This window comes from Crocodylus porosus, unplaced genomic scaffold (genome assembly GCF_001723895.1).
Source record: "Crocodylus porosus isolate Cpor-Errol unplaced genomic scaffold, CroPor_comp1, whole genome shotgun sequence".
Lineage (NCBI taxonomy): Eukaryota > Metazoa > Chordata > Crocodylia > Crocodylidae > Crocodylus > Crocodylus porosus.
This window is the reverse complement of record NW_017728906.1, coordinates 40,137,620-40,150,868: the sequence shown is the minus strand read 5'-3', so window position 1 is coordinate 40,150,868 and position 13,249 is coordinate 40,137,620. Positions and strand designations below refer to the sequence as shown.

The 13,249-nt window shown below is 38.8% G+C and overlaps 1 protein-coding gene across 1 annotated transcript in view; it reads left to right on the top strand.

Moving 5' to 3' along the window:
• Positions 1 to 1,583: 1,583 nt before the first annotated feature.
• LCA5L (LCA5L, lebercilin like) overlaps positions 1,584 to 13,249 on the top strand; it is a 20,707-nt gene continuing 9,041 nt past the window's right edge. The window contains exons 1-4 of the mRNA XM_019528953.1: positions 1,584 to 2,419; positions 4,614 to 5,128; positions 7,373 to 7,510; positions 9,549 to 9,642. Coding sequence (XP_019384498.1) covers positions 2,179 to 2,419; positions 4,614 to 5,128; positions 7,373 to 7,510; positions 9,549 to 9,642 — 988 coding nt within the window. The 5' untranslated portion in view covers positions 1,584 to 2,178. The remainder of the gene's footprint in view (positions 2,420 to 4,613; positions 5,129 to 7,372; positions 7,511 to 9,548; positions 9,643 to 13,249) is intronic.

The window sequence follows — 13,249 nt, the reverse complement described above, 5'->3', positions numbered from 1 at the left end:
CTGCTGTTGCTTTTGGTATTGTGTCAGGAAGAAAGACTGTTGGGGGAAACACCCTGTTTGGTGAAAGTTGCTGTTTTCTGAAAAACTCCAGAAAGGTCATTTTCCTTGAAAATGGGAGGGGTGGGGGGAAGATGACACACGGATGGACAGAAGTTTAGGGCTGGAAGGGACCTTGTGAGATCATGAGGTCCAGCCCCCCTGCTCTGGGGAGGAAGGACTGCTGGGGCCAATAACCCTTGCTCCTGGTTTTCCCCTTTTCAAATGAAACATAGCTACATTTGGGGGAACAAGAGCTTAAGGATTAGTCAAATCCTCATTAATCTGCAAATGTCTTAGTTTGGTGGAAAAATTTATCCTTTTATCCTCACTGGCTGTGTCTACAGGAGTCGCTGACTGCAGTAGCTCACTACTACTGCGCAATAGTGTCACCAAACAGCTTTTTGGTGACACCAACTTGCACAAAAGCCCATTATGACTGCACACTAGTGTTGTGTGGCATGAAGCCTGACACAATACTACTGTGCAGTCCTAACAAGCTATTATGCAGTCAGCGTCACCAGAAAGCCATTTGGGGATGCTACTGTGCAGTAACTCATTAGTGAACAGTCATTTAGTTCTTACATATGCTAGTATTAAATGACTGCTTAGTAACAACTTCACTCAGAGTCTTGTCCAGATGCTGCCATTATCCCCTCACTCATTTAGGTGTTATACCTCTTCTGTAATGACCCAGTTGATCAAATTTAACAGATACAGATTGGACAAGTGAAAGGCACATCTCTTATCAAGGCATTACACTAAAGATGTTCAGGTGCTTAAGAAGTGGCTTTTCAAAAGCACTCAAGCATATTATATACTGTTAAATGATTCCTGGCTGGCAATATGACAGCTTTCATCCTGAAGGGAAATATTTTATATGCTTATTAGAATCTCTGATATAGATTCACTTGTATAATAACACTAACTCTGCATGCAGCCTACTACATAAATACATATGTAAGGCAAAACAGTATTCAGTTATAATCCATTACTTAGTTCATGTTGGGGATCAAGGATGAAAAAAAGGAAGTAAACTGACATGGATGGAGTCCAGATGGAGTTGTATAACATGGATGATGTCGAGGAAATTGGTCAGCTACTGCGTAGCACTCATACACTGAAGGGTGTGCTCATACACCAAGGAGCACTGGCCACGTCCCATCTCTGGGCTCGTTCCTAGCTGCGATCAATTTGCAAAGAATGAGGGAGTGTCTGTCACAAATTTATTGCTCTGCAGGAGGGGTACTCAGAGTCACAAAGACAAAGAGCTCCCCTGAACTGAGTTTACAGCTTGGTATTTATACATTAAGCATTGTATTGCTACATTGTTGCATGGCATCTAGGTTTTTCCCTCTTGCCGTTTACAAAATTACAAAACATGGTACAGAGCAAGCTTGGGCTACTTGAGACTGGTTTCGTGGTTATACATTACTGTCAGCGAGAAGTACATGTCGCTTACTGTCAGCAAAAGGTGATCTTGAATCTTAGAGGAAAAAGGTCATCCACTTTTTCAAGGGTCTTCTGTTTTTTTATGATTTGTATTGTTGTTTTCTCTTGCAATGGAGTGTTAGGAATGCATGTAAAAATGCAGAAATGCCCGTTAAGAGACCAGTTCCTGGATGACATCTACCTAGGCCGTATAAAACATTTATTTAATTGAATTATACTAGTTTCAGTGAATTTTTTGTCAATCCCAGGTCAACATAACTACCTCTTAAATTCTATTAAGCAGTAAACAAACAAGTACACTGATAGTATATTAGCATACAGGGAAACTGCAACTATGGTATTTATTTACATTCATTAAGGGATGTTCATCCACTGAGAACGTACAAGTTCTGAGATAACAGATTATATTTAACATCTTTCTGGGTTGCTAAATCTTTACCTTCTTTCAGATACTGAAACTGGCTATCTTTATTGGATTAAAGAATAAATAATGTACATTAAAGAGGTTAATAAATGCCATGTTTCCCCCCCCTCAAGTTTTGTGTATAAGTGATCAACATTTTGATTCTGGTAGGTCAATCCCAATGTCTTCTACTGGCAACACACTGATGAACTCAGGTGACTCTTTGCTCCGTATGTTAGTGCAAGAAGTCCCTAATTCAAGAAGCAGCACAAGAAGCAGAGGCACTAATGATTGTATTAGGGAGAGCATCAGAACAGGTAGTTCTGGCAGAATTAATGACTATTGCCAATGCAGCAGAGAATATGGAAGTCAGTCAACATTTTCATGCGAGCTATTCTGAGGACTTTTTCTCTGACTGTACAGAATCAGCCAGCAGCAACAGTTCTTTAAAAATGCCAAGAATCAAAGAGAAGAAGCTACAGAAAAAGAAAAAAACCAAATGTGGTCGACAAGGTTATCAAATCAAAGGTAACGAGAAAACTTTTTTTTTTTTTTTTTTTTTACCAATAGCCGAATAATATAAGAGTGGAACTATTTTCATTCAGCAGCAGTTTTTATGGTGATTAGAGCCAGAAAGGAGCTGGTTTTCTTATCTTGGAAAAATTTTTGAGTTTTCAAAAATAGGAGAAGGAGAGAGGGGTTGATACTTCAAGAAAGGCTTTAATTTAGTGGTTAAAACTCCTGCGTGGGTTGTGGAAGACCTGGGTTCAAGTCCTGACTAAAATCATGGACTTGTAACAGCATCTTATGTTCCAGCTGAGAGCCCCAACCATTAAACTCTTTTTGGTTTTGACCAGAAATTCCAGCTTAGGGCTTTATTAATAAACAGGCAGCAAAAACCACATAATACAAAGTTATAAAATGAAAATAATAAATACATTAATAAAACTCAACAGAGAAGCCATGGAATTAAAAGACACAAGCTGGCTTAACTTGATCAGTTATTTGCTGCTGAAAATCCATAATTTTCATTTAAATGCATTCTACCTGCTCCAGCAAATAGTTTAATAGGCATGCTTAACTGTATCTATCCCTTATATCCCATGGGGTTTGAGTCACAGAACTTGTCTGCCAATTTTTCTTGCAAATGGCAAGGACATTTTGAATTCTATATAAATTATAAGAATAACCATTTAGTGGGGTACTGCCTGGAATGCTTTAGAACTGTTAAGAAATTGAACGTATCAATACAAGTGAAGTAAACAGTAAAGCTGTAAACAGACATGGAATTTGTCCTGGAATCTTACAGACATACACATCCACTGTCCTAGACCAAGTCTCTCTGAAAGATAAAAACGTGTTAATGCTTTTTCCCAGGATGTGGCTCTGTGCATCTGTAGGGTCATTCCAGGGACAAGTGTGCTCTTGTTCTCTACCTACTGGCAGAGGAGCAGCAATGCATGTAGGAAGGGCAAGGTATATAAATGATTGAGCCTCATCTGTTCTGATCTGGGTCAGACGATCAGATTTGCCTTTAATACAGTGGTTCTCAATCTTTTTAGATTCAAGGCACTCCTCCATAACTTTTAGGAACAGAGTGGCATCCCCTTTCCAAAACTAATTGATTACAGTGTTTACCCCCTTGCAGAGGCATCAGTCTGGGGGCAAGGGACTCAAGGCAAGGAGAGCCTTAGCCTGCCCTTTTTTTGCTTATCTCCTCACATTTCCCATGGCTCCCTTCAAAGGATCTAGGGAATCCAAAGGTGCCCCAGCATCCTGGTTGAGAATCACTGCTCTAATAAGGCATCTGTTTATAGCCTAAGACTTATAAATCCCAGTCTAGTCCAGTTTTACTTTATGAAAGGACAACGAAGCAAGCAGTGGTAATTTAGAATGTCAAGTGATCGAGAATATTTAGCAAATGCAGTATGTGGCAAGCAAAGCTATATAACTAATCTGAATGCTTGATAATTGAAAAAAACACTATATATGTATTTGTAGACTTTTGTTTATCATTTTTTAAAATGGCTTGAAAGTGCTACAATTGGTTAGGTGATTACTAGATGCAGAGTTGTTGAAATAAATATTATTGCCATAACTTTATTTTCTGAGTTTTTGCAGGTACAGTAAATTGACATTTTCTTCCTTTTCTGTCATGCATTGAATTTTCCTAATCAATGGTTTGATCTAGTTTCACTGAAGTTAATGGGAGTCTTTTCAAAAGGGTCAAATCAGACCTATATATACATCTGATTCCCAAATTAAGAGCACATTGATTCCACTAAATGACTGAGAGAGAAACTTAGTTTCAGTTGGCTTTGGAGATGCTTTTGTAAGGACATTGTACCAGTTGATTCATAGAGTGCTTTTGTTTGCCTCAAAAGAAGCTCTTATGTATTCTCTTTGCTAAAATAAAAAACTATGGCTAAATAGAACAAAGATGGTCTAACAGAATAAGTAGGTGAGGAAACATTTGGACTTGATATGGACTTGACTTTAGTTGTGGCCAAGTGCAGTCAGGAAAAATCTCTGCTCTGCGGGTATCTGGATGAAATATGTGAATAAAGGAATTGTGGTATGGATTATAGGCAATATGTCATATATGCTACATTTAAAAATCTTAGGATAACCAGAATTATTATTATAAGAATAGTAAAGTTACGCCTTATCCACCCTTAAATAATATATGTATCACGATTTATCTGTTTTGATCTGAATGCAGGAAGCAAAAAATTGCCACTTAAGAAGATGCAACACCAGAACACTTCATTCTTAAGCAATCGGAATACCACCGTCTCTCAGAAAAAAGATGTTCTGGCTCAACGCATATTTTCGGCAAGACTTCACAAAATTAAAGAACTGAAAAATGAACTGTCAGATCTCCAGCATAAACTAGAAGCTTCAGATATAGAAAATCAGCTTCTGAAACAGCTTCAATACCGGCACTTGAAAGCAATAGGTAAATATGAAAATGCAGAGAATAACTTGCCCAATCTTATAGCAAGACATTATAATGAGGTCAGAAGTCTAAGGGAACTTCTTAGGAAGTCTCAGGAGCAGGAGCGAAAAACATTGAGGAAGCTTAGAAAAGTTGAAGCAGAGCTGTTAAGGACTAAAGATGCTTTGCAAACATTGCATACAATTTCAGAAGACAAGAATCTCGCAGAGAGAGGGGAACTTACTCGCAGATTATCAGTCCTTACAGAAAAAATGGAAGCCAGTGATAAAAAAATACAGGTAATATGCAACATGTATTTATATTTTTAGTACTATGATAGGAAATAATTGCACAAGAATGATGCAAAATTGTTGATCAGTACACATAAAATGAATTTTTAGAGTACAGCATGGAAAAGTAGAAATTCAGCACTCATTTGGATCAGCAATCTCCAAATAATATTAAAAGAATGATCCATTTTTTTAAAGTAAAATCTTGCAAATATATAGCAGTGAGTTAAATTTGGAAGTAAAGATTTCTAGGACTTAAGTCAAGCTGTTGCCCTATTACCTTAAATTATGGTGTGCTACAGTAAATCTATATCCAGTGTAGTCTTCTGTTCACTCTGTACTCCCATTCACTACTGTTATGTGTAGGGCAACTGTTGACCAATGAATTGAACAAGCCAGGAGTCCTAGTTTTAGGACTAGATCTGATTTCATATATGTAATGTTGGTCAAAGCAGTGAATTTAGCATTAGTTTACCCATCTGTTAAAAGAAGGGACAACAATTTACGGAGGCTATGGTAATGAATATCTCTAAAGTGATTTGAAGTTTTTCTACGAAAAGCGTAGTATAAAAATTGATATTATGACATTTGATTAGACAGGATCCCTGTTAGGGTGGAATATGCTTCCAGAAGCAAACAAGGTACAGAGAAGATGCATGAGGAAACAAAAAAAACAAAAAAAAAATTCATAATAAGGATTAGAAAATTGAGAAAAAAGAGTAGTGACCTTAAGAAGACGAAGACAACTTCCTCATAGATTCATAAAAATACATCTTTTTCTTGTTTTTGTGTGGGAGCTCTTCAAAGCCTTACTTCAAAATTAGAACTCCTATTTACCTGCTTTTTATGTCATCTTCTGCATTTCAGTGACCCTTCTCTAGTGGAGATAGCTGTTTATCATTCTTTCATTCTGCAATTCATAGACACAATTCTTGTGGGCCTTGCTATAGACCCATAAAAGTAATGCCTTCCTTGAGTACAAGGGTTAAACCAGTGCCTCTCAGCCTTTTTAGACTCAAGGTACCATTCCTTAACTTACTGGAATTTAGTGGCATCCCACTTAAAGACTAATTTATTTCTTACCTCCTTACACCCTGTATCACCCTTAAAAGGATCTCGTGGGGTGCCAGAGCAGATGGGGCACCCCGATAGCATAACAGGGGATGATGCAGAGTGCTCAGAGCTGGCAGGGGCTGCTCAGTAGAACAGACCCAGGAGCTTGGAGATGGTGGATGCAGTTGTCCCAGAAGAAAGTGGAAGGGAGTGACAGTGATTGCTGGTGTAGAGGCTGGTGACAGGTGCAAATATTGGGGGCAGAACCCTGCTATTCCCTGCTGTTTCTGCCATCTGACCCTTGCTGCTCCCATTTCTACATGAGGAGGGAAAAGCGTCTTCTGTTGCTGTGGCTGCTCTTCCAGGGACTTGAATACTGGAGCTACCATTCCTTGTGGCCCCCTGCCAAATCTGAGAGCATAGGAGGAGCAGGGAAACAAGCTGGGCTGAAAAAGCACTACCTTGCATCTTGCTTTTTTCCCCCCGCCCCAGCCCATGATACACTTGGAGCATAGAAGCAATCAGTGCAGGGACTGCCAGGGGGTAAGGGTTGGAGGTTCAGGTAATTGTAATCTGCATTATGGGAAAAAACAAAGTTTGAGATTTCCTGCATGCGTAAAAAGTCGAAATCGTAAAGAATTCAGATTCTGTTTGCAGTTTCCTATTTGTAGAGCTCTCAATGAGAGCTAATGGAAGATCTTACTCATTGAAAGACTGGATGATTGAGTGCTTGGATTTTAATATTGACACACTGCATTAAATACTCAATATATTCTCTGGATTCTAAATAATAAAGGACCTGATTCTATTGCTGGCAGTTTTAGTGTAAATAAGTGTAAAAAAAAATTAGTGTAAATAAGGTTACCTTTGTGTAAAAGAAAATCAGGTCTTTAAAAAAGATTAAATTGGAATGAACACATTAGCAATATATTATAAGAAATTATTTTTTCATTCGTGAGTACCAGTGTATTTTGTTTGGTAAAATTAGCTTTGAAATAAGCTTTTGTTCATTTTAAATATAGATTTTGAGAGACAGTATTTGTAGTATTACAAACTTTTAATATTGGATCTTATATACAGTAGAGTATTTATTAAAACTTTAATTTTTCATAATGTTAATAAGCTTGTGTGTTAAATCTGACATGAACTGAAATTTTCATCAACTATATTGAGTACACCTGTGTTCTTAAATGTCTTCAGGGCTTAGAAAAGCAGCTGAAGCTGAAAAACAGCATCTTTAATCAACAAATGGCAGCTGAGAGTAAAAAGAGTATAGCAGCTCGGACAATTACAGAGGCCTTGCAAATGGAAATGACTTGTCTTCACCAAAAACTTAAGGTATTCGGGGGTTGAGATGTGGTTTTTTTTTATAGGGTGTTATCTCAAACATTTTTCTCATCTTGTTTATATTTTTACATAAGATAATAATGGGACAAATGTTGCACTTTTTAAAGTTTGTATACTGCCAATAAGTCAAAATGTAAAACAAGTTAAATTGTCATTAGATCAACATGTCAAAATCTTTATTAGACCAATAACTGGAAGAAATATCATATTTTCGCATGTACAACATGCCCTCAAGTATGATGCACATCGTTTTGAAAGGCAGAATGAAGGGGGAAAAATATATCTTTGCTTGTAGTAAGTAACTGAGTAGCCATAGATAGGAAGCCAAGACTACTAAGTATTCTGCCCTGTGGATGGAATACAGATTTTCACTTTTGCCTGGTAAGAAGAAACTGTTCCTGTCATATATCTTGCATATAATGGATACTCTGATTTACAGCATATACTTTTTGAAAAAAAATGTATGCATTGTATGTGAGAAAATATGGTATCATTGATCTAGTAACATTGCATCAAATAACAATATCTATCTGTTACTTTTTTATTAATCTACACCAACATATAATGTCTGATTCTTTTGTTAGATTCCTGTGTAGGAAATTTCTCCAATCAAAATTGGCTTCAAGTTTGCAGTTTGTAAAGATAAGCTTGGACAAGTAGGCCAATAGAAATGTTTCTAGGGTTTTATGTATTTTAGCTAAAACAGTTTTTTGTTTTTGACAAATTATGCCTTCCCTGTCAGTTTGCTGTTATATTTAGTAAAAATAATGAAACAAGTTAGTCCGTTATCTGTTAATAAACAGCATCAATTGGGAAAAGTATATAATACTTACATCATTACTGTATTATCATGCATACAGCATGTCTTGGAATATAATACATAACTCGTTACGAAAGACAGGATGAAGAAAAAAGGTCTTTCCTTGTAGTAAGTAATGGAGTAGAAGCAGCTGGGGCATGAATGCTGTGTGCCCCCAGAGGCTGGGGGGGCACAGTGACTGCCTGCAGGCAGCTACAGCAGTGTCGGGGGGGGGGGGGGGGGAAGAGGGTGGCAAGCACTGACCAGTGGTTAGCAACCACCTGCAGATGCCACCAGCAGGGGGTGCACCACTGAGGGTTTAGGGGGTACACCACCAAACTCAGAGGGTACACATGCACCCCCTATGAGTCGCCAGTAAGCTGGGGAGCCAAGCCTGCTCATTGTTCTGCTTCTTGCATATTGCTGCAGATCTTACTTTCAGGTTTATCCATTATACAGGAGTACCTGCTGTTACTATATTTCTTGCATATAATGCACATTCCAATTTCCAGCATCTGACTTTTGTGGAAAAAAGTGTGTTGTGTGCAAAAAAAATATGGTACCAACCTAATTTGCTTCTTATAGTATAGCTATGACTTGTCTTTACCTAAATATGTAGTAATAAATCCACTCATCCAGTTGCAACCATATTCCTAGGAAGGATCAAGATTCTGCAAGGATACTATTGTAGGGATCCTCCTAAATCATTCTGTTAAGACTGGTTTTATAGACTCAATCTGTGAGGCTGCCTTAGTCATGGCATATGCCTGCTTGTCAGAGGTCAAGATTATCTTTATAGAGACATTTAACTCCCATTGATTTTAACAGAAATCAGGTACCTAAATATCTTTAAGGTTGTAGGTCTTAGACACAGAATATTGCACCTGTATTTTACTTGCATATTCCTGTTATTCAAAATGTCCAGGCAAAGTGGGTACAAAAATAGTGAAATTTGTCTCGTGTATTTGATGTGTATTAATGTGTTTCAGTAGGAAAAGAAGAGCTTTGAAACATACTGTGCGTCAGGACAAAATGTATTTGTAGAGTGGTGCTTGAAAGAAAGCTTTTACAAGGCATCTTCCTACAGTATGTCTGTCTTGTACCAAAGCCAATTGTTTTTTACTTTCATGAATAATACGTTAATTAATTATTTTAAATGAGGAAGTGAAGTTGTTAAAAAAGAAATCATTAATGTATGTTAGGAGTTTGACAGTATGGATCTTTTTTTAGGAAAGGGAACGAGAGCTTGGTATAAGAAATATCTACACAAATCAGATGTTCAAAAGTATACAGGACAAAGCTGATCCAGTCCCTCATAAAAAAGGTATTTTCTTTTCTTTTCATTTTTGTTTTATTTTAAGGTGGTACTCATGTGGCTTTATCACTGGAAGTGAGAGAAATTTTCTGAAATAGAGGCATCAATTGCACCTCCAGGCAACCCCCACTTAACACGGTTTCAGTTAGCGCTATTTCATTATAGCACTCATTTAAAATTGATACCTGATTTCACTGAGCACTCCACCAGCTTCGCTATAGCACTCAGTGGAATCAGCGAGTTTTGGCTAGAAGGCGGGGAGAAGCAGCGGTGACAGTGGCACCAAGTGCAGTGAGTGGAGGGGCAGGTGTGAGTGTGTGTTTGGGGAGGAGGAGCCAGGCACGGCTGGTGAATACAGACTGGTGGGGCAGTGGAGCATCCCATGGGGAGCTGTTTTGCAGCCGGCTGGGAGCGGGGTGGGGTTTAGTTGACTGGGCACCATAGCAGGGATGTTGCAAACCCCTCTGCTACCCGCTGGTTGCAAACATCCGTCATGCTCCTGTGGATTGCTCCACCACCTGAGTTCACCAGCTAAAGCAGCGGAGATGATGAGGAGTGTGGGGCCTACACTGGTGCCCGGGGCCTGCACCCAGGCTGGGGCAGCAGGAGTGTGGGACCCAGGGCCAGGGCCAGAAGGGGCCTATACCCTGAGTGGGGTAGGAGTGCCGGTGTCCAGTCTGGCACGTGGGGCCAGCAGGCGGACAGGCAGGTGGGTGAGTGAGGAGAGGTAGTGGCGGTGAGTGGGGCGGACAGGCATCAGTGCAGGGCCTACATTGGTGCCCGGGACCAGGGCCAGCGGGTCAGCAGGAGTGCAGGCCTTGGCTGGCGCATAGGACTGGGGCAGCCAGCAGGCTTGCGGGGAGAAGCGGCAGTAACTAGTTGCCTATATTTACGTTCATTCCTATGGGCAAATGGATTTCACTTAGTGTGGTTTTGCTTAGCGCTTGTGTTTTCTAGAACCAATTAAGAGCACTAAGCAGGGGTTGTCTGTATATGTAAGCAAAATAGGTTATTGTACACACAGCTTGGACAACCAACTGCTTTTTTCTCTGTTCATATATTTTATGGATGCAACTAAGAAAACCTTTTTAATTTTTAACCCAGCTTATGCACTTTCAGCCAAATTTTACACTTTTATTTAATGACATTTACATTTATTTAGTGCTTGTATAGTGTATAATTTTATGTCTGTTAATGCTTTTACAGAAGGTTTAGAAATAAAGTATAAGGACAGTGAGTCCTAAGTATTGTTGTTGCCTTAAATCTGTGATCTGTTTATTAGCAATGAAACAGCAGGACACACAATTTCAGCTTTTATACAATAGAGTCAGCTTGAGGTGTGCCCTTTAGCTTCTTGGTAATTAAAAGTATATCAGGATTTTATTTGTGGGACCTATGAAATATTATGAATTTATCTGCAAAAATATTTTAGGCTGAAATTTAGCATTTAATCTCTTAAGTAGAAAAATTGATCGTCACATTCTTAAAACGCTTAAAAATAATACAAACCCTATTTCTGACAGTCTGTATATAACTTAAATAACTGAAATGTTAACAGGATAAAAATATCATTTCTTCCTGAAATTTATACATTCACAGTTCTAGAAAATCAAACATCTATGATTCAGATTCCCACCAATTGTAATGAGTTTTCTGTTGAGGAGAAACAGGTGGAACTAATATCATCCAGAAAAATTAAATGGGAATTCCTTCCAACCATGATGTTACTTCTGGTCTTTGTCTCCACTTCAGCTAGCTTCTTACAGTAGCTTTTTTTTTTCTTTCTATTGTTAAGTTGCTTCAACCAGCTAGTACTAAGAATATTCAGCTTTACCTGTTTCCTTTTGGTGTTGACATCCTATAAGAACATGGTAAACCTGCTCCTTTCTACCCTTGGAAAATCCCGGTTACATTCTCACTGATATTAAAATAAGCATTGAAGGTGGTTCTCCAAGTCTTTCCCATGTCATCAAAGACAGAATCTTTCAAGACTGTCAGTATTGTTACTCTGCCAAAAGGAAATACTAAATGACAGTGCGGTAAGAAAGGCAGCATAGGAACACGTGCAGAAACATACCTAAACATCCAAAAGTAATTAATGAAGATTATTGCAGAAGTAATCTGTCTGGTTCTTCATTATACTATCTGGAAAAATCCAAGTAGTATTTTAAATCTTATTATGGGGAAAAATATTCCCGTCAGAGAATCATTTTCTTGGCATAATTCCATGAGCTGTCTTCCATTGCATGAACTAATTTAATGCATCTCAGTGGTGTCACCTAGTCGGGGACTGTCTGTCTCTAGATGTACATTCATGACAGAGGAAATCATATTATAAGATTTTACTAAAATGATGCTGTAGGTTCTAAATTTATCTGTCTTCTTCATTGCAGTATTTTTCCTTGAGTGTGGGTTTTTGTCCAGTATCACTCTCGATTATAGCAACTCATTCTTTTCCTCTGCCTGGGGTGTCTGAAATTGTTGGATGAAACCTGAAAAACAATAAGATAAATATATTCTCCTGATCACCTGTGTTCATTCATCATGAAAGTGTTAGTACTAAAATTTTCTCTGTCCAGCTTGCAGCATCATACATGGATTCCAGAATCCTGTACAGAATGTACAGTCAAGCTGAAGCTGCAGGTTCTTCAAGATACTAGATTTTTGTAGGGGCAAGGTTTCCCTGGTACATGTCACACAATTCACATGAGAACCACTCTTCTAATCAAGAATCAAGAATCTGAGATTGAGATTGACACACAAACTAAGGGGAAAAATACTGCCAAAATTATAGATGCATTTTACAGGATGAGATTTCTCAGCCTTATGTTTACCCCCCAAATCTGAAGGGCTCATTGGGTTATGGAGGCTCATAAATGGTAGTCCATAACAAACTGCTAGTTTTGGTAGGGGATGCTACATCTCTAGCACATGAGAAAATTTAAATAAATTCAAATAGTGTTTTTATAAGCTGTTTTCCTAAGCCCTGTAGACTGTGTCTAAATTTCAGCTATGTATAAATCATTATGTAGAGGCAAAGATGTATTTGTAATTTTTTTTTTTTATTGGATTGACATTGAAGAGATTGATGTCATATCTCGACTTCAAAAAAGCCTTCAATCTGGTATCCCTTGATCACCTTTTGGTGAAAAGGGCCAGTTGCAGCCTTGGGACTACCACGATCTGCTGGCTGGGAAATTGGCTCTGTGGTCGGATCCAGGGGGTGTTAATTGACAGAAGTCAATAGTCATGGTGCCCTGTGACCAGTGGGGTCCCCCTAGGCTCTGGCCTTGGACCTTATTGTTCAACATCTTCATTAATGATGTGGACAATGGAGTCAGGAGTGGACTGGCCAAGTTTGCCGATGGCATCAAACTTTGGGGCAAAGCATCCGCACCAGAAGACAGGCAGGTGATCCAGGTTGACCTGGGCAGGCTTAGCAAATGGGTGGAAGAGAACCTGATGCTGTTTAACAGTGAAAAATGCAAGGTTCTCCACCTTAAGAGGAAAAACCTGCAGCATCCTTATAGGCTCGGCAGTGCTACACTAGCTAGCACTACGGAAGAAAGAGACTTGGGGGTTGTCATTGACCACAAGATGAACATAAGCCTGCAAT